The sequence below is a fragment of the Elephantulus edwardii genome, unplaced genomic scaffold (genome assembly GCF_000299155.1).
Source record: "Elephantulus edwardii isolate Elephantulus edwardi_28Jun2011 unplaced genomic scaffold, EleEdw1.0 scaffold00204, whole genome shotgun sequence".
In the NCBI taxonomy this organism is placed as follows: domain Eukaryota; kingdom Metazoa; phylum Chordata; class Mammalia; order Macroscelidea; family Macroscelididae; genus Elephantulus; species Elephantulus edwardii.
The window spans coordinates 659,626-682,245 of NW_006399954.1; the positions used below are offsets into that span (position 1 = coordinate 659,626).

Sequence of the window (22,620 nt, forward strand, 5' to 3'; positions counted from 1 at the left end):
TTTCTGGAGGAAGGTCCTTCTTTACATCATCACCTCTGTGAGTCAAAAAGCTTAACCAAGATCATCATGTGCTAGCTTGAAAAAGAAAAATGGGGGAAAAAACTGAGGAAGAAAGAATAGATGGTGTTCAGAGCGCAAACATTCAGATTAAGTTAAAAAGAACTTTATGCCATGTTGTGGTGATGGTGGTAGTGTACCATCTAGTCATAACCACCCCATTGCTGATCCTAGGTTGGGTTTTTCAGAGGCAGTTAATCAGCCTAAAAGAAGGTTGCCCATCCTTCTCCTCTCGAGCAGCTAGTATGTAAGGAAGAAATATGAGCAACATAATTTTTGCTAACATTTTAACTAACCTTTGCCTTGATACATAGCATATTTAACTCTGAATATAATTCCTAAAGATATAATATTTTTGTGCACACCTTCTGGGCTTTTTAAAATTCCAAGGAGTTAAAGGAACCTGCTCACAGTCAGAGAATCCCTGGTGGTGGGAAGCAGAAAGCATTCAAATACAAACCCAAAGTCCAGTGATTTGATCCCAGAAGCTAGTCCTTGGAAGAAAGACAATGAAGGGTGAGTTTCCGTGGGAATTTGGAGCCTTGGAAACTCCACAGGGTAGTTGTATTCTATCCCACAGATGGCTAGGAATCAGTACCAATATGATCATGGTGGGTTTGGGTTTGCTTTTGCATAGCATGTGATTTGGTGACACATGACTCAAGCTAAGATGGTTTTAGAATAAAATAAGTTCATATATCTGTCTTTTTTGTTTTGTGGCCTTTAATTTACTTTGCTACATTATAATTCTATCACCTAAGAGTCATTTGTAATTAAGAAAATAATTAGGGAAATGGAGCACCAGAGTTAAGGAAAAAAAAAAAAAGAAAATAATTAGGTTAGTAAACATGGAGATTTCTTGCCAACATACTTTAGGAACTTTGGTATTTTAATAAAATGCACAGTATAATATATTCAAAATTGAGCTGAAAGCTACAATGCACATTTCATGTTTACCAATATTTTCCCATCTCTGGGGATTGAATTGGTACAATTTAGGGTTAACATAAATTGTTGGCCACTGTATATTTTCCATTAACCTATATTTTCTATACATTTTCCCCCACTTACAATTTCCCAAAGTTTACTCTTTTTCCCTACTAAAATTTGAAATACTTCATATGAGCCTTATCAACAATGAGTACTTGTCTTTCCATCAACTCATTTGGTTTCAAATTCAAAGCCACATTTGTATGGTTCTACTGCAAAGGGAAAATTGTATCCATTTGCAGTTATAAGGGCAACTGCATAATCAGGGTATTGGCAGCTAAGCAATTGGAAAAAAGGACCATTAAATCAGAGAAACTGATAAGATAACAGAAAAAGTAGTTTCTCCTTCAAACAATTATAGCTAAGTCTTTCACAGAGAGTTATACTCATTGAACAAACCAACAATTCCACTTCATTGAATTAATTTCTTTTCTTTGTATTAAAATTTGGAGTCCTACTCCTATATCTCTGGCTGATGTATTTATGAAAACAGCAGTTGGTGCCTATTTCTGTTATGGAGATAGGCCAGGAAAACTCTGAAGCCAACTTCTGATCTGGTGGGTTGTGCTTCACAAACATGGATTCCATTATAGGAGTTTTATTCCTTTTCCTTGAACCATTCACAAGACTTGAAGGAATTCATCTACATGCATTTCTTCTCTTAGGAGAGAGAAGAGACTTAGGAAAGACCTTTCACTACCCAGTCTCCTGCTTCGCTTGACTGATTCTTCTTCTTGACTCTACTGGACTTCAGCTGTGTTCTTTCCTGTATGTCTTTTTGTTGTGGTTTCATGCTAAAGTCTCCCATTTGTGGTTAGTTCTATTCTTGGTATCAGTTAGTTGCAACTCATAGCAACTTTCCAATGGGTTCCCAAGGCTGTAGATCTTCACAGGAGGATACACTCACCCAGTATGTTACACTCTATGGCACCAGAACTTCTTAGAGAAAGTGAGATGGATGGGAGAGAGAAAAAGAGGGAACAAACACCAAGGGCTTCTCCTTGGTAGTGCAATGGTTAAGCACTAGACTGTCATCGAGATGTGGATAATTTGACCTCATTCAATGGCTTCAGAGGATAAATATTTGGGATGCTGCTCCCTTAAAGATTACAGCCTAGAAAGCCCTATGAGACAATTCTAGTTTGTCAAGTTGGATTGCTTTGGAATCTGATCAATCACAACCAATATTTCAGAGAGCTAATTTTCTTTTTCTCTTTCTCATACACACATATGCATGCATACATGTAGCTATATATAAGTGTATGTATCTGTGTGTATGGAACTCTGGGGGCCTAATGAGTAAAGAGTTGTGGTGTCAAGTCAAAAGCAGGTTGCTCAAGTCTACCAGCAGTTCCTTGGAAAACTTGATGGAGCACCAGCTGTGAATGGGTTCTAAAAGTGGTCTAAAATGGTAACTAGAAATGTTGATAGGAGAAGGTTCATATTAAAAAATCATTTGTCTTTTAAGTACATAATCCTATCCTTGGGTGTGATGATAGGACAAATGTGACGTGGAGCATTTAAGAGTCTAGTGAAAGGGGCCAAAGAAATTGGTTTAGCCTAGTACTTATGAACAAGAGTACTGTGGGCTGTAATACACGTAATTTGAGTTCTGATTCTTTCTAGTTTTGTAGCACTTAACGTTATTTAAGTTTTCTTGGTGTTAATTTCTTTAATCTTAAAACAAGATTGGTATTAATATCTAATTCAAAGCAGTATTTAGGGACTTTTAAATAATCTAGTATGATTTCTAGCACAACAACTGTTTAACTTCTACATCTTTAAAACTTTAAATTGTGGGGACGTTTTATTTAAATGAGCCATTGAGTTGGAACCTATGGAAGAGATTGTCTGTCTTTCTCCCATGGAGCAACTGGAGGACTCAGACTCCTTGTTCTTGGATCAGCAACACGACTCATTCCTTGTGGGAAATTTGGATTATGGAAAACTGTCTTCCTTATTATTAAAAAAAATTCTTGAATATTGTAGGGAATTTCACTTGGCTCTGTAATATATACAAAGACACACATTAATGTCTTTCCATTTTAGTGACTAGCAACTGAGTGCAGGAAGATAACACGTGTATACAAAAGTGTAAAAGTAACAAAACAAAATATAGTAAGCTGGGAAGGATAGATATGGACCACAGACTCAGTTCAAGTCCTGGACACTTGTTCATTCTCTGGCTTTGAATGATAGATCATACTCAGAGTGTAAAGAATCATGAAATGCAGCTTAAGAACTTAGATTTTTATTTATACTGAACAACTGGCAATTCTGAGCATGGTAGTGAAAGGCCCACAGTGGTACCACAGGATTGCTAATTTGGAGATGAGGGGGTCATGATTAAAATAACACAGTTTACCTGTTGAGTACTATCATGGTAAGTTTTGAATGTTGATTTGGGTAGGCTGTAATACCAATTTTGAAAAACCCTCTTCCAGTTGTTTTTATAAACTAAGTCAGTTGGGCTCAAGAAAAACAGATAACCTTTAGAAGATCTGGATGAGTGTCAAAACAGGTGAAGTCTTTAAATCAGAAGAGATTGCTCCTCTAGGATGACAATGCAATTAACTGCCTCCAAAAACCCACTGGAGGGTCAACCATGGGTGAGTTCTGACTCACCAGCACACAAGGAGTGGCTTAGTGACTCAGCTCTCAGCTTCTAAGCAGCAAGATAGCACTTTGAACTCACCAGCAGTCCTTATAGAGATAAAAAGATTTGGTGATTTGCTCCCATGAAAATGACAGCCTAGGAAACCATTTAAGTTGGTTCTCCTGTCACATGGAGTTGCTACAAGTGGGATTCAAGTCAATGTCACTAAAAAGATGAGTTAAGTGGTTAGCAAACCAAACAAGCGGAGTAGTCAAACAGAAGTTGTCAGCCTTTTCCTTTTCTTTCTGCTACCGCATTCCATCTCTTTTAAAAAATTATCGCCCATGTATAAATTTCAGCAGAAGCAAGAACATGTATTCAGGATTGAACAAATTCTGAGTCAATACTTGTGTCACAGATACTGTGCCTGAGGGCTCAAACATAGATAGTAAAACCAGTTGGATCTTACCTTCATAAAACTTATGGTTTATCAAAAATTTGTAAATTACAGTGGCTAATTTTATAGTAAAATTACAAAATTTTGGAAGATCTTGAATGATATGTATGATCGATAATTCTACACCAAAGAAAGATATATTTACATTAGTTCAAATCTAATTGAATTCGTTCAGAAATTTCAAAGCATTTGCTAGAAAGCCCGAGGCAGGTTTACTCTCAAGAAAACAATTTGGCAATGAGATCACACCTGCTCTAAACCAAGTTAATTACCTAAATCACTGGACTAGGAAAAAAGTACAAGTGCCAAAACTTATGAAGCAACTTTCATCAAGATGTTAGAGTCATTGTAAGCCTGTATGCTACCCCAGGGATTTCTGTTTCAAACAGCAGGAGTGGAGGGAATTCTTACTCACTTTATCAACAGCAAAATCAGGAACTGATGTGGTTACTTTGCACAGGATGAGAATCTTATCGTTTGATAGTTCCTCTCCTTTCTGTCCTGTCAACTTGCTCATCTCCACTCCTCAGTGGTCACGAGTCATCATGGAGCTGGATTTATAAAGTTACTGACCCTACAGCTATTTTGCACTCTAATTTATTAGCAAATGAAAAACCTATATTTTCTTAGGTTCATCAGAAATTGAAAAAAAAAAATAAACAGCAAATGACTAGAATATTTAGAATGTTATATATATTCTACATTGAAAGATACTCAACATTAAATTGTAAACATGAATTTACATAACCTTTGATTCTTTTTACCATAGCATATGAAACTCAGTACCATTCAGTTTGACTTTGAAGAATGTGAGGTCAGATTTAAAAATATATCCATTTGTTTGCCTTTGTTTATACTCAAAATGTGCTTGATTCATTTAGTCTTTAAAAGGCAATTGCCAATTTAAGAAGAAACTAGATCATCTGCTCAGGGAATGCCAAGTCTTTCTAAAACAATTTACAGAAAAAAATATATTAATCCTGTTTTATGATCTGAAAATGCCATGGTGCTTTTCTTGGCTTGTAAGTGGATTCATCTACTTTACTGTTTTGGTCTCTTGATATTCAGAAGTAGGAAAGCTTTCTGAAATTTGAATCATACTTGAGATCCCTCCGGAGTAGTTAAGCGCACACCCACACACATACATCTTTCCCCATAAACACCACATGCCTCAGCTCACATTAAAATTATATATTTTTCCCCTACCATGGGAATTGAGGAGTAGAATACACATCATTAGAGAGAAGGACAAGGTAGTGAAAATATGGGGCTGCTTCAAAAGGTGTCAGAAATCAACTCAGGCCTCTTAACTCTTCTCTTTGTTTTTCTTCACTGGTGATTCCTCATTTTGTTCCTCTTTCCATCTTAATGCCCCATTTGAGTGAGAAAGTTTGCATCCTGAATGTCAATCTGTTAAATTCAGCAATCATTGAAGATTTGCCTGCATTCTTTTCCCCCAGTACTTACTGACCTTGTTACTCTTCTTAATAGGCAACAAACATAATTTGACATGAGAATGGAGAAACTATTGGAAGAATGTATGAGTTTGTTCCATTTAAATATCATTACAGAAATTACATAGTTCAAATCCACCAGTTCAAATCCACGAGAGAATGATGGGTGATGGGTAATTTCTTCCAGTGTGATTAACTGCTTATGAAGCCGGTTGAAGAGTCAGCTATGAGTCAGTTCCAATTCTTTGGTACACAACAACAACAATAACAAAATAATTGAAGCAAGTACTTTCTAAAAGGAAAGTGTGATTAGATATTATATGTATAGTTATTAAGAGTCTGGATCAAGACTTGCACTACGAAGTGAACTGGGGGAAGAGAAGAAAGGAAAATGTAAGAATAAAAACTTAACCTTTCTGTAAACTTTGACTAAGATGACAATTTAAAATGTTTTAAAAAAATTCTTCTACTCAAATCAGAGAAACTGTAAATGTATTAAAGCCTTTTCTTTTCACATTTCTTAATTACACTATTGTGTGACTTTGAGCAGTTTCATAATGACTATAGCCCCCTTTTGACATTTTCTGTGTTTACTTCCACAATAGTGTAACATATCAAGCTACTGATTCAATGAAGAGAGGCTCAAATATGTGATTCGCTTCTTGGAAACAGCACGGACAGTGTCCTCTTGTAAAGATGTATAGCCTCTGAGGTTTCAATTGACATGTCAACCCCCTGGGTTTCATTATTTACTTCCATAAAGACCCAAAGTATCAGGTTCAAAGACAGTGAAAGTGTAACATAACTTTCTTCCATGGCCTTTATGCTGTTTCCAACAAGCAGACAGTGCAGTTGGTTCTCCTAAGAACACAAGGTCTATGAAAAGCTTATGAAGAAACTAAGGGCAAATGCTTCACTGATTTCTACATGATAATGGTTAGCAGGGTGAGTCTGCCTAGGGCTGCACTACAGAAAGTGTGGAACTTTCTATGGGATCTTTATTGGGCCCTAAGGCAGAAGTTTCTCATCAACAGATTCTTTCGCTATTAGATCTGTTGAGGCCTGTTACAAACAACTTTATAGAAACAGCTTTGTAGATTTCTATGTGAAAAGCAGGCAATGCTCAAATTTAAGCCAGTTAAACAAAGTTTTGTAAAGTTATTCTCTACCCTCACTGAGAAGCCCTATCAATCAGCTGCCTTAACTTAATATTTACAGAACTGAGATAAGTACACTTCCAGCAACAAAACACAACAATAACACAGCCTTTCCCTTGAGTTTATATAATAAAGAGACAATTCATTTTCAAAATCAGACCTCAAATTAATTTACCTTGGTACTCTGAAAGTGCCCATCGTTCATGTTTGAGAAGAGTGAGTCAGTAGGATATGAGCAATGATATGTGTTTTAATTCTAACAGAACGCTAACTTATGTACAGTTTTGGGAAATAATAGGTGAATGAATAGTCTCTGTGGCAAATAACGTTGAAATAGCTCATTTTTGTGCCAGATTTAAATGAAGTTTGAAAAAAACATGTAAGCCTTTGATTGTAAGCATACTCATGTATTCAACTATTTATTAAACCACGAAGAGCTCTTATAGCTTACTCTGTAGAGAGTTGGGGTGCTAACCCAGAACTGACTCCTCCCTGGCAGTTCAAATCCACTAACAGCTCATGGGAGAAAGATGTGTGGTTTTCTCCTGTGCAATTCACAGCCTCTGAAAACATGTTGGTGGGTTCAACTAGATGACAATGAATTGAGAATTACTCAACACTGGTAGTCAGCAATAATTTGTGTGCTGGGAATGCAAGCCTACTATCTTTGATGGGCTCACCTGTATCTCAGGAGAGGTACACTAAGGTAAGTTTAATGAAGAGAATCCGAGTCATGAAGTATGTTGAAGTAAGAAGATAACCTGTCAATAGGAGCCGTTGAATAAATTTCAATTCAAAAGGATATAGACAGAATCCTCTTTTGATCTGTCACTCCATCCACAGTGTAAATGGTGGATTCTGAATACTTAAGCCAAAGGAGAGAGAACTGAAGAAAGAAAGCAATGACTGGTAGTGCTGGATACTCTCATTACCAAAGGAAGTTTGGTGGCAAAGTACAGAAGGAGCTGCACTGCTAACCACCTCTCTGGAGGTTCAAATCCACCAGCTACTATGAGTGCATAATTATTATTATTGTGATAATGGTACCTTTGGAGTTTTGTATGACATCAAAAGTTAAACACAAATTAATACGTATTTCTTTCATTTAAATGCCATCATTTACTTCAAAGACCAAAACTCACTAAGTACAAAGTTGTTGTTGTTGTTGTTATGTGCCATCGAGTTGCTTGCGACTCATAGCAACCTCTCCAAGGACCAAGTGTCTCCTTGCAACATGCCCAAAGTACGTCAGATGAAGTTTCGGAACCCTTGATTCCAAGGAACATTCCGACTTCACCTTCTCCAGGACAAACCTGTTTGTTCTCCTAGCAGTCCATGGTATACTCAATACTCTTCTCCAGCACCACAGCTCAAAAGCACCAATTCTCTATCATCCCTATTCACTGTTCAACTGTCTGATGCATAGCACCTAATTGCGAAGACTATAGCCCGGATCAGGTGCACCTTAATGTCCAGCCTGATGTCGTTGGTCTTCCGTACTCTGGAGAGGTCCATCACAGCTTACTTTCCCAATGCAATTCGCCTCTTGATTTCATGGCTGCTGTTACCAAGAGTGTTGACTGTGGAACCAAGTAAACAAAAATTGTTAACTACCTCAATCTCTTCACAATCCATACTGATGCTGCCATTGGCCCAGCGGTGAGAATCTTTCTTTTCTTGATGTTGAGCTTCAATCCATATAGGAGGCTGCAGTCCTTGACCTTCTGCAGCAGGCACTTCAGGTCCTCCTCAGTTTCAGCAAGCAGGGTTGTGTCATCTGCATAACGCAGGTTGTTGATGACTCTTCCACCAATCCTGATGCCACATTCCTCCTCGTACAGCCCAGCGTCTCAGATGGTCTGTTCTGCATACAGATTAAAAAGGTACGTAGACAGAATACATCACTGACAGACCCCCTTCTTGATTTTGAACCATGTAGTGTCTCCATTCTCTGTTCTGATGACTGCCTCTTAGTCCAAATATAGTTTTCACAATCAAATGTTCTGTGATTCCCATTCTTCTCAGAGTCAGCCATAGCTCATTGTGATCCATACAGTCAAAAGCCTTTCATAGTCAATGAAGCACAGATAGACATTCTTCTGGTATTCTTTGCTTTCTGCCAAGATCCATCTAACATTAGCTATAATAGCCTGGACATCTGACAGTTCTCTACTGACATATTGCTCCAATCATTTTTGGATAATTTTCAACAGAATCTTGCTTGCATGTGATATTAATGATATTGTTCAATAATTTCTGCACTCCACTGGGTCACCTTTCTTTGGAATGGGAACAAATATTGATCTTTTCTAGTCAGTCGGCTGTCCTCCAGATTTCTTGGCACAACTTAGCACATCCAGGGCAGTTTGTTGAAATATGTCAGTTGGTATGCCATCAACTCCTGGAGCCTTGTTTTTTGCCAATTCCTTCAGAGAAATTTGACCTTCTTCCTTCATCACCATAGGCTCTTGCTCATATGTCATTTCATGACATTCTTCTGTGTCAGCCAATTCCTTCTGATACAGTGACTCTGTGTATTCCTTCCATCTTCTCTTGATACTTCCTGGATCATTTAACATTCTACCCAAAGTATCCTTAAGTATTGCGACCCGGGTCTTGAATTTGTTTTTCAGCTCCTTCAGCTTAAGAAATGCTGAGCGAGTTCGGCCCTTTTGATTTTCTGACTCCAGCTCTCTGCACATTTCATTATAGTATCTTGCTTTGCCTTTTGAAATTTTCTGTTTAGCTCTTTGATTTCTTGATGTCTTCCTTTAGCTTTGGCTTCTTGGCGTTTTAATACAATATTCAGAGTCTCACCTGACATCCATCTTGGTCTTTTCTTCTTTTTCAGCCTTTGTAATGATCTTTTGCATTCTTCATGATGATTTTCTTGATATCCTCCCAGAACTAATTTGGTCTATGCTCATTGGTGCTCAAGGCCTCAAACCTGTTCCTGATATGGTTTTGAAATTTTAGTAGGATAGGCTTACGATCAAATTTTGGTTCCCTTGGACTTGATTCAATTTTCCGCAACTACAGCTTGAAGTTACATACGAGTAGTTGGTGGTCTGTCCCACAATCAGCACCTAGCCTGGTTTTCACTGCTGATATTGAGCTTCTCCACCGAACCTTTCCACAAATGTAATCGATTAGATTCCTATGCATGCCATCAGGTGAAATCCATGTGTATAGCCTACGTTTGTTTCTTATAAAAGTTTTTGCAGTGAACAAATCTTTGAATGTGCAGAACTCTATTATTCTATCTCCAGACTCATTTCTCTCACCAAGCCCGTGTTTCCCAGCTATAGATTCTGCTTCCCTTTTCCCAACTTTTGTGTTCCAGTCGCCCATTATTGTCAATGCATCCTGATTGCATGTTTGATCAATTTCTGACTGCAAAAGTTCATAGAAATATTCTACTTCCTCTTCTTTGGCTCTAGTTGTTGGTGTATATATTTGAATGATAGTGGTATTCACTGAACTTCCTTGTATGTGTATGGATATTATCCTGTCACTCACCACATTGTATTTCAGGATGGATCTAGAAATTACTTTTTTAATTAAGAAACCAACCACATTCTTCCTCACCTTTTCACCCCCAGCATAGTAAATCATATAATCAGCTGATTCAAAATGTCCCATGCCAAGCCATCTCATTTCGCCAATACCAATATGTCAATATTTATGCTTTCCATTTCTTTCTTAACAATGTCCAATTTTCCTACATTCAAGCTTCTCACGTTCCACGTTCCAATCAATAGTGTCTACTTACAGCTGTTCCTTCTTCTCTGTATTTCCGTTTCTAAGATCTCAGTCTCAATTGCTATGTCTGCTAGTCCAAGCTATAGTCTAAGTGTGCTCTATTGTACATAGGGTTTTCCAAGGCCTGCCATTTCAGAAGTGGATGGCCAATCCTTCTTCCTAGTATGTCTCAATCTTTAAATATATATAATAGTATCTGACAAGAGCACATGAAAGACATTTGCCCAGTTATAACGATGACCAGTAGATTCAAGGTTGCTGCCCACCCACGCTTCCTTACTCCACCATCATCCCTTTTTACTTTTGCCTATAATCAGTTCTTTCTTGCAGAGCCTGTCCTCGTTCCATCCTACTACCAGTTCTCAAATCAAAGGCTTTTCTTCTTTTAGCCCCAGGAAGATCATTTCATGGTCATTTTGCAAGGTTCTCTCATTTATTAATGTTGGTGATATGTGGACTGAGTGCATCTAAAGTGATTTAGGTGAAACACTATATGTGCAGGGATATCAACATGCTACAGTGGCACCCTTGCACAAGGTATATTTTCCCCCTGAACATGCCAGGCTCAAGGGGACAGCATATGTCTTTTCATCGGCTTGCATAAATGGGAGGAAAATTTGGTTCCATCATGATCTGCAAACATGACTATAATTCCTTTTTTCTATAACTTTTGGACTATAATACCTGTCTACTTGTCTATTATGAATACTGTACAGAACAACACAGTAGGTGAATAGGAAATTATATAACACAGTTATGAATTCAACTGTGTCCTCCTAAAAAGTATGTTGAAAACCTAATCCCTCATACCTACAAATGTGACTATGCCTGAAAGATATTATTGATTAGATTATACATGAGGCCATCCTGGAATAAGTTAGATCCTGGTCCAATATGTCCAGTGATTTACAAAAAGAAGAGAAGAAACAGAACAGACAAGGAAGGAGTCCGTCTGATAAGGAAAACCCACTGTGGAGTGAAGGTTTACCAGAAGTCACTACAAGCTGGGACGTCATGGGAGGCTATTTTATTGAGATTCTTAAGTGTATATCTGCCAATACCTTGAATTCAGATTTATTTCTTCTAGAGCTGTAAGAGTTCTTTCAGTTGTTTTAAACTATCTCATTTAATGCACGTTTCCAAATTACAAAGAACTGAATTACCTACAAATCCTATTTGCCCTGCACTGTCTTAATTTGCTCTCACTTTGAACCAGTCTCTGCTGGTCACAAATTTTTTTATTACAGTTTTACTTGCTACATGTGAAATTTTCAAATAATGGAAAAGGCTACATACATTAGCTTGCAAAAAAGTAAAACTGAATAAGACTCATAACCTCTGTTTCGACTTACCTACAAATTCCATTTAAGAACTGATCTTATTCATATCCCAGGTGTTGCCTGTATTTTGTTATAACAGTCTTAGGAAACCAATTAACAAATGCTGGTGAGTATTAAATGAAATAAAACACTAAGGTGAGTATGAAATGAGATAATATATGAAAGTGGGTATGAAATTAGAGATAATTCATAGAGAATAATGAATTCAGAATGAGCACTATTTCTTTGAAAGATCTGGAATTCCCAAAGTTAGTTCAAAAGCAACACTGTGTGAATATGTGCTATTATCTTAACACATTTAAACATTTCCTAGGACTGAGAAAAGCGCTTGAAACAATTTTAGACAGATTTACACTTCATCACTTTTACAATTTCCCAGAGGAATAAACTCCATTCTTCAATGGGAGGTGATTCAGGATTCTCGATTCTGCCAATGAAGAAATTTTTCTATCAAGAAGAAAGAAAACTTTTGCTATAGTAGCACTAAATAATGCTAGGTAACAAATCTGGCACCAAGGACGTATTGGCAGGACTTCGATTAAATCTGCCTCTGTTTTTGTCAACAAATGTTTCCAGGTAAGTGGTAAAGAAGTTTGCATAGTTGTGCCAAGTAAGAGAGAGCTGGAAAAGCAGCTGCTGTATTGAATGTGTTGACGAGGACAAAGGAGAATCTACCATGGGAAATGGATTGTTTCTGGAATAATAAAGGGGGTTTTTTTGTTGTTGTTAAAGCAATTATACAAAACCTACTCCTTCAGAGAACTTGTTCACTCATTTTTAAAAATGCCAGAAATTTGGAGTGTATGTAACAAAACAAAGACAAAAGGAAGAAGAAAATGCATTTGGAAAGCATGCAGTTTATAAAATTCCAAATTCCATACCAATGTCCAGAAGTGGAATGAGGTAATGTGCACACATTAAAATAACTGTCTATGTGTCTATGTGTGGTCTCACTTCTGCACAAGTTCCACTTCTAAAAAGCTAAAAGCTGAGTCTAAATATTAAGGGGTATGAAATGGTTTTCTTCAACAAAGAACATTCATCCAAAAAGTGGCAACTATTTGATTAGCATGGACAAAATCAGGTTACAAATTAAATGATGACCTTCTAACCCTCACATGCAAACAGACATTAATTACTTGAAGTCTGAGTAAATACAAGTTAGATGGCTTATCTCAAAATGCTTTCTTCCCAGTACATAAAGATCAGGCAACACAACAAGACTACCTATAAAATTAGAATTGAGCATCTTCTCAGCAAATGTTTCAAGTTCTTCTATGTGAAAAAATATTGTAGGTGGTTCCTTGAAATTTGTTTTCTGTATTTCAGCAGTCAATAAACTTTTCTGGAAGGGATCAAATAGTGAGTACTGTATGCTTGATGGTCTCTGTTGCAGTTTTTAACTTTTGCAACTCAACTCATTCTCTGTAGTTGTGTGAAAGTTGCTATAAATAGTACATCAACTTACATGTATGGTTGTATCCATTAACTGTTTTATTTATGAAAATAAATCACAAGTGAGATTGAATGTCCTTTGCTGTTTAATTAATAAAGATCCTGAGGTGTTCTACCCTTAGATGGGTCTTGTTAAAAGACTGTAGCCACTAATTTTCCTAAATTCTTGATTGTCATTAATCACACTCACCTCTTATATAGACTTTTTTTAAAGGAGAGGAGAGATTGTTAATGTTTACTTATTTATTATTATTATTATTATTATTACTATTGTTATTATTTTCCATTTCCTAGTTAGTGTACTAGAAAACCACACTGGCAAAAATCATAGTAATATTCAGTGGAAATGTATTGTTAACAATTACAGCTTGGGAGGCTCCACAATCAACACTCTTAATACTAGCAGTCAGGAAATCAAAAGGTGAATTGCTCTGGGAAAATCTGCTGTCAGGAATCTCTCTAGAGTGTCAGTCTAGAAACTAAGGTGCACCTGATCCATGCCATGAGCTTTGCAATTACTTCCTATGCCTCAGAGAACAGGACAATGACTAGAGATGACAGAAAAAGAATTGATGCTTTTGAGTTGTGATGCTGGAGAAGAGTTTTGAACATACCACGGACTAAAAAAATAACAACCAAAAAAACCAGAAAAACAAAAACAAAACAACACAAAAACACAACCCAAATAAGTCAGTCTTAAAGAGAGTGAAAACAATTTTCTCCTTAGAGGTTAGGATTTTGAAGCTCCATCTCACATACTTTGGACACATGGTCACGAGGGACCAATCCTTGGAAAAGTACATCATGCTCAGAAGGATGGAGGAACAACAAAGGAGAGGAAGGCTCTGCATAAGATGGATTGATACAGTAACTGAGGCAATGGTGGAAAGTGTATTGGAGTCAATGAGACTGTCTCACGACAGAGGGGGCTTCAGAGCTGTTGTACATAGGGTCACTATGAGTAGCAGGCAATTCAATGGCACATAACATCTAACACAAGTGGTTCTGTTGACTACGAATGTTTAAATGTTTACCACAGGGGAAACTGATAACTGACACAGAGAAAATGAGTTACCTAAAGCAGTAAACAAAAAGGAAAAGGATAAGGAAAGAAAAACATAGAAACACCTTGAGTAAAGAATTATTTTCATCTTCCACAGGTCAAATACTCACTGGACAGTAGATTTTTATATGCATAGAATGTGACAAAACACAATAGTAGGGGAACTTTCCTTGGGGTATGAGGTATGAGAACTCTCATATGAGCTAAACTTTTAAGGATCTCTGGATATGACTATATGTTCCAGAACTTAATTTTATTACCAAAACCTTTAAATTCCCTTAAGTCAGAAGTTCAGCATAGTAACTGCACATGTAAAACGGGGTTGGTATAATGAAATGTTTACTGTGATGAGATTGACCCAGTGGCTACAACAATAAATTTAGCAATGATTGTGAAGGTGGTGAAGGGCCAGCTAATTTTTTATATAAGGTGGTCACAAGCCATGACCAACTTGATAGTGTCTAACAACAGCATCCTAGGAAGGAGAGAAAATCTAGCAATGACAGTCTTAGCAGTCACTAGAGTGAGTGTCCCAAGTGATGGGACAAGTACTTACAGGTAGAAGCTCCAACAATGAGGTATAGACCAAGAAAGAAAATCAAAGGAATCAGCTTGCACTGGCAAGTTTCAGTGGAAAAGGAAGTTTCTATGTGATAAAAAAAGTTGCCCACACATCATTAGAATGAACGGTTCTGCCTCAAATAGAAGCCGTGCGTTGTTGTATGTTTCATTAGAATCAAGACACCTAGAATATTTGGTTAGAGCCTCAAAGCTCACAAGTCCTCTCTCATACCCAGTGAGAGAACATCTGGATTTAAACAGAGAATCTCAGCTCAAAACTATCTGGGAAATGGACAATGCTATTGACAGAGAGAAAGAGAGGTGCATCTCAACAAACACACCACACTCTTGTAATGGGAACATGATTACATGTTTCTCAGACTCCTTTATTAACTGACATAGTTTTCAAAACACTAAGAGAACAACAGTGTGGGTTGAGTAATCCATTATGTTTCTTAAAAAAGAAGCACCTTGAACTAATAAATCCTGAAAAATGGAGTCCAAGACTCCACTGGTAGTCTGGATTATGGGGCCCTCAGCTGTGAAACGCATGTAGTTAGGTGTCATTAGTTGACTATGACTCATAGTGACCTTATGGTCATCTTGTACAGTCCTCACCATCTCCGATATACTCTAGCCCTTGTGACAGTCACTGTGTCAATCCGTCTTGTCGAGGGTCTTTCTCTCTTTCTCTGACCTTTCACTTTACCCAAGATAAGTGGAAAAAAGAAGAGGAAAATGAAATAGAAATAGATTAAAATAGAAACAAAACAAATTTTCCAAGAACTGTTTCCTCCTGTCAACATGCCCAAAGTGTGTGAGAGGAAGTTTCACCATCCTTTCCTCTACTGCCCATAATTAGGGCTAAGAGCTGTACATACAAATTGTGTTCCTCTCTGCACATTTATACGTCATTCATGAGCCAGGTGTAGCATTCATCAAGTTGATTGTAGTGTTGCTAATTGTGATAAAAACTATGAGAGGAAGATAAAAGTCTCAAAAAAGGGGCGGAGGGAAGCACCAAATAACTTTAAAGTCAATTTCTGCAGCTGCAACTTCGAAGCAATTCTCTCATGAATAAATGCTCAGTTTCATTGTATTCAAGGTAAGCATTCTTTTCTTGTGGAATATCTTATTGTAAATTTCTTTAGACTTCAAGGCTGGAGCCTCTTCACTTTGAAAATTTGCACACATTTTACATTTTTTTTCAACCTACTGAAGAAACAGAAGGTGACCCAATTTCTATAGGTGCACTATTCTAGGGCCTTCTCTCTCCTAACCATTTCCCACCCCAACTCTCAGCTTACTTAGCAAATGTGTGGGAAGATCTCTTCACTGGGTATCTTGGTTATCTCTTTTATTTTTATCTCATTTTGATGAAGAGCACAAGGGATATTGCATCTTTCATTTTCAAATAATGCTAGATGGCTTCTGTGCATACGGCCAACTGGAGCCAATCATGGGCTGTTAACAAGAAGAAAACCAGTGATCTGGGGATATTTAATGCCACATTGGCCCTGGAAGAAGGAGGACTCTCATTTTACATACTTTGTCTCACCCATGAAGCTGTCTGACATAATGGACTTTTACAAGGAGCTCTGAAGCAATTGGCAATTAAGTGGTGTGAAGGGGTGCTTCTGGGCTGCAGTGAAAAGCTTCAGGTGTGAAACGCTTGTTTTCAAGAGCACTGAACAAAATGTATGGTTGCTTTCAGCACCCCCCTTGTCCTTCCTGAGAAAGGGGGAGAGCTGGGGGAGCAAGGACACTCAAGATCAATTTGCTATTCAGCATCTGAATACCAAGCACTTTCTTCCTCCCCCATCCTTGTGCTACTGGTGAGGGGGGCAGATTGAGATGGCACAAACAGCTCTCAGCACAATGGCAGATCAAGAGAGAGGCAGGGAAAATGAGGCTGGGGAGAATGAAGGACTGAATGAAGGGAAGATGGCTTGATTGTTAATTGTGGGTAAATGTGTTGCAAGAGTGAAAAGGGTTCATGGACTACTTTAAAGCTATACCCAAGCAATAAGTATAGAGAGTGAGGAAATAACGAGATGGTCCTGACCCTTTTAAGGACTATAGTGGTACATCTGGCCCACTTGAAAAAGTAAATTGAGAACTGTTCAAAAAAGTAGGCAAATGCATATGTGTGTTCGAATCCCATGACTTACAAGGAAAACACAATCTGGCAACTCAAATTCACAGGCAGCATACACTTAATACACTATTCATTTTTAGTATTAGTCAATAGGACCAAAATAGATGCAATAAGGATGCCCTCGAATAGATAAATATTTAAAATGTGACTTTTCCTCAAGAATATTGCCTTCTATTCTAGGATAAAATATATTTGCGCTGAAGCTAGCACAAGGGTAAAGGAAACTTCAAACAGTCTTCATGAAGGATATTGTTCCCTTAGTTCTGTTTCATGTCACTTTTCCTCGTCTGACCTTTACTTCCAACATATTGATTTTTTCCTAACCCAGCCTTGCTTTGCAGAAAAAAGGGGTATTGAGTCTTTGAGCTCCTTACATATCACTATTGTACATGCATCCTTAAAGGTGAAGGAGCCCCTTTCAGGAGATACTATCTGACTGACAATGTGATTGGGATTGTCTGAGGACTTTTCATTCCAAGTATAGGAGGCCACATGTATCAATCTGGAAAAAGAAACGGGGGAGACTCACATTCAGTTGTCTTTTAAATGTTTCTCAAAGAGTCCTAGTTTTGCTTTAAGCAACAGCTCTCAGATAAAATATGTAACTGTATAAAAACCTATCTTTGTCGGGATTTTATAATTTGGGTAATTTATTTTCTGAATGTATGGTTTTTATCCAAACAGAGTTACATATCAGAGTTCTTTAGGATGGGCTCTTTTTTTAGCATTCTGGTTTCTGGTGGAGGTATTTGCAAATTATAATTTCATAAAATGCCATCCAACTACTTAGGTTTCAGCTCTTTCCATTAGGCTATGTAATGAAAAGGATGCTCTGGTGGCTTAGTGGTAAGAAATTGTTCTGCAAACCTTAAGGTATGCAGTTCAAATCCACCAGCCACTGTGCAATTTAAAGCCTTTGAAAATCCACTGTAGCATCTAAATAGTACACAACAATAACAATAATATAAAAGAAATAATTTAAAGAAGATGGTAAGCTGTTAAAAACTGCTTCACTCTTCCTTCTAATCAGGCTAGTAGAATAATCGAGAATGTTATAGAATTATGGAAGCAGGATTGGCATCCATTTGCTAAACAAAATGCCTCTGGAAACTCTGTGAACTTTGAGAAATGATAGTTATAGAAAGGTTTCAGGTCTTTTGTTCATATGGTTGCTATGAGTTGTGCTTACGTCGACGGCAATCAACAACAGAAACAACAATAGAATTATGGACCTTATTTGATGGCTGCTACTCTGTCTTAGTGCCCAGACAAGATCTGCATCAGTAGGAATCTCATTTAATCTGCCCCACTATATTTGAGTCTAGTGTCATTATGATTATGTCAGAGGAGCATTTTGGTGCAAGAACAGCCTAGTACCATTGAAGAAATTGTGAAAGCAGCTCTGGAATGGTGCAGCATACAATTTTCATGTTGAAATTTAAAAAGAAACTCAAGTCAACACAACCTCCTTTCATTCCCACACATTGCCCCCAATAGGTCAAGTAAGTTGAACATCTATGTCTTAACAGCCAAGGACACACAGAGTCTACTCTTTCTGGATTAATCTCAGAAAGGAAGAGAAAAGAAAACCTGTATTACCATTTCCATTCTTCAGATCAGAAAAATGGTCCTTCAAACCAAATGTATGTCAGCTTCCTCCTATATTTTGTCACTATCTCTTGAGTGATTGTGAGAATCATCTCTTAGCTCACCACTATGATGCTGTAATGAAAACTAATGCAAATAAATTTACCTCCATTATTCCATTGCCAGTAGAAAATGAGACTTTCTAATTTTCTTCTGTAACACTTAGTTTATCATTATTCCAAAGGTCTTAAATAAATTTCTGAGCTATTTCCATAGCCATCCTTCCTTATTTCACAGATTTAATACATCTTTAAATGCTGCACAGAATTTCCACAATCAGTATGTCTGACTCTTTATGTAGAATTATTTTTACGCTCTTGTGGATAGTTTAATAGCAATTTCAAGAAAAGAAAAGTTCATGGCAGAATTCTCAACTTTCGTGCAAGAAATCCAGGTTCTATTTTTGATCAATGTAGCCATAGCCCATATGTCAGTTAAAACTTGCATTTTGCTGTGATGTGAAGAGAATTCAACAGAACTGCCAAAGGTGGTCTAGGAATAAATGCTTGACAATACTTCTCCCCAGAAGAGGTCTGTGAAACCCCATGTACCACCATGGCTCAATCTACAAGCAATCATATGGATGGCACCTGCCAACTCAATGGCAGTGAAGTTGAAAAATTAACTGAAGCACTTTCAGATCAACTCAATAATACCTAACAACAACAAACAAAAAATATACACACACACCACACACACACACACACACACACACTTATGTATAAGCATATATATGTTTAATCCAATAACAAAGGAATAACAAAAATCAGTAATTGTAGTGAGAGTGGTGACATCATGTGAAGTATGTAACCAATGTCACTGAACTATTAGACAGAAATTGTTACTTGATCTATGCTTGATAATGTGTATTATTGCTAGGGGAAAAAAGATCTATTAAATGAAATTTAAGAGAGGAAGATTAAAAAAACCCAAAAACAAAAACAATAAAACCCTTAAAGTTCAGGTAAAGGAAAAAAAGCTGAAGTTGTGAATCAATTTATCAAATTAAAGAAATGATGATCTAAGACAGCCTCTACTTGGGTTATGGACACAAGAGTTACCCTACATATAAAATAGAGACAAGAAATCCAGATCCAAAAAATTTATAAAAGATAAAAGGGACAATCTACAGGAAGAACTGTGCCTCATGCATAGCAAGAACTCAGTAAATGTTACATATCAGTGTTACTATTAAATCAAGTCATTGATACCCTTTTTAAAAGATTTAATTTTTATTATATATTGGTTTGCTTATGAAGTTAGTATATATTGTGTGTCACACTATCCTACATTCATATTGTGTTTTATGCAATCATTCCCCTTAATTATGATTTATAAAGTTAATCACCATTTAACTATACCCACCATTACTCTATCTTTCCAGATCCCCACCTCATCCTTACCGTTTTATTTTCCCCTTCCTCCATCCATCCAGCAAATTGTGTGTCACTATGATTTCCCCCCCTGCTTCCACTATACCCACACCTTGGATCCTCATACATGTTTTACTAGTTGTTTATATCTACAATAATGGTCTTATGCAATATTTACCCTTTTGAGACTGAATTAGTTCACTCAGCATAATGTACTCCAGTTCCTCCCAAATTAAACAGTAATATTTGAAATCATTGCTCCTGAGTTCTGTGTTGTATTCCATCATGTAAATGTACCACAATTTCTCAATCCATTTGAATGTGGTTGGACACTTGGGCTGTTTCAATGTTCTTACAATGGTGAATAATGTTGTTATGAAGATTGATGTACAGATTTCTGTCTGTGTCTCAGTTTTAATTTACTCGGTATATTTCTAGCAGTGGAATAGCTGGTTATATGGAATTTCTATGTTCAGTTTTTTGAGGAAATTACAAACTGACTTTTAGAGTGGTTGTACCATTTTACAATTCCACCAACAACGTATGAAAGTTCAGATCTCTCTACATCCTCTCCAACATATATTGCTTGCTGTCATGTTAAACTTTGCCATTGTTACTGGGCTGAGATGGTATCTTATTGTGATTTTGATTTGCATCTCTCTTAGTGCCAGTGATTTCTTTATGTGCCTGTTGGCCATCCAAATGCCTTGCTCTGTGAAAAGTCTTTCATATCTTTTGCCCGTTTTGCAATTAAGTTATCAATCTTTTACTTTTGGAGGCCCTGTGGGATTCTATAAATATATGTTATAAGATACTTGTCTAAGACAATTTTGGAAGCCTTTGTCTAATTGTCATCAGGCTAAAGAAGATGAAATTAAAAACTCATCAACTTAGTCCCTTAGACAAAACAAACTCAATTATTTGTACCAATTCCTTGACTCAATAAAACCCCTTCTATTGCAGCCCATTGTTGTCCCGTTATCATAAGGCATGATTGCCCAAGTTCTAAAGGTACTAGACTTTTTCTTGGGATTTTCTTCTGCTGGTAGTTCAGACACACCTAATTCTTCAAGTAGATTCATCAGTAACAGCACAACTCCCAGTGAACTATACCAACAGAGCTCCACCAGTGATGTGGTGATACTAAAACAGAATCTTTCAAAAGTGGGCCAAACAACATACCTCCGGAAACTATGGACTTTGATAAATGTCGATAGTTGTAAAGGGGCATCACGAATTTTGTTCATAGGGTCGCTATGAGTCGTGCTCAACCCAAAGGCAATAAACAACAACAACAGGCACTATGGACAAAGAAGGGAAACATTTGTGGTAAATGCATATGGGAAGTACTACCAAGGATATCTCAGTTTCAATCGCCATGTCTGTTAGTCCAAATGATAATCTAAGTGTGCTCTATTATACATAGGGTTTTGGAAGGCCTGTAATTTCAGAAGTGGATGGCCAATCCTTCTTCCTAGTCTGTCTCAATTTTTAAATATATATAATAGTATCTGATAGAAAAGCATTCTACAGAAAAGAGTAGATGAAAGACATTTACCAGTTAGAAAGACCAATATTCAATATTGCTGCCCACCTGGCTATATGTTTGGTTGATTTTGGGGTTGGAGGGGGGTTTGTTTGTGTTTTGTGTTTGTTTTTAAAATCCACCCTTTCCCTACTCGACCACTAATCCTTCCTACTTTTGCTTACAACATTCAACACCTGTCTCCCATTTACCAGCCCCTGATGTGATGTCCTAAGTCTCAAGCAATCAAGATTTCTCTGATTCTGACCATATCATGCTGTTATAATGCAGTCAGTATGAGGTCAATTTAAAGTTCATAAGTACAATTGTCATGTACAGCTTCTTTTCCTGGAAGATCCTGAGAAAAAGTCCTCTTAAACTTCCATTACAGGATTGACTTCTTGTGGGTTAATACTACTTGTCTTCCGTTTGCAGCCTGGTGCTGATGCAAGTGGATGGCTTCCCAGGAGAGAGAATGTGTCCTCCAGGACCAGTGTACAATTTTTGTTTCTTGGCCCAAGGGCCACAGACCCAAGGAACCAAAACTAATTCTCTGGCAAATGGCATCCTCGGGGACCCCTCTCTCGTCTTTCCGTGGGGTACTATGACACAGTGACTGCAACACTAGACTTGAGCATGTAGGAGATCATGAAGATGGTGCAAGACAGGATAAGGCTCTTATCTGTTGTTCACAGGGTGAGTGGCACCTGAATGGTGTCTCTCAAACATTTCATTCTCTATGACTCATGGCTCTTCTTACTCCAACTTGAAGATGACATCTGGTTTGGTGATCTGACAGCCTACTGTAACTAGGTTGCTATAGTTCTCCAACATCACATGGCGGTACAAGTTTCTCTGAGCAAGTTTCATTTGCTGCCACTCTTCCAGAGTGAAGTCCACAGCCATGGTACTAGAGATATTATAGCTAATGTAAGATGGATCTTGGCAGAAAGCAGAGAATACCAGAAGAATGTCTATCTGTGCTTCATTGACTATGCAAAAGCTTTTGACTGTGTGGATCACAA

The 22,620-nt window shown here is 37.4% G+C and overlaps 1 protein-coding gene across 1 annotated transcript; it reads right to left on the reverse strand.

The window, feature by feature from the left end:
- Window positions 1-1,218: 1,218 nt before the first annotated feature.
- Window positions 1,219-22,501, reverse strand: LOC102877334 (zinc finger protein 568-like). Its single transcript, XM_006897192.1, has 2 exons — window positions 22,356-22,501; window positions 1,219-1,324 (listed from the first exon to the last, which is right to left on the reverse strand). The coding sequence occupies exons 1-2, from the start codon at window positions 22,499-22,501 to the stop codon at window positions 1,219-1,221; spliced, it is 252 nt and encodes an 83-aa protein (XP_006897254.1).
- Window positions 22,502-22,620: the final 119 nt, after the last annotated feature.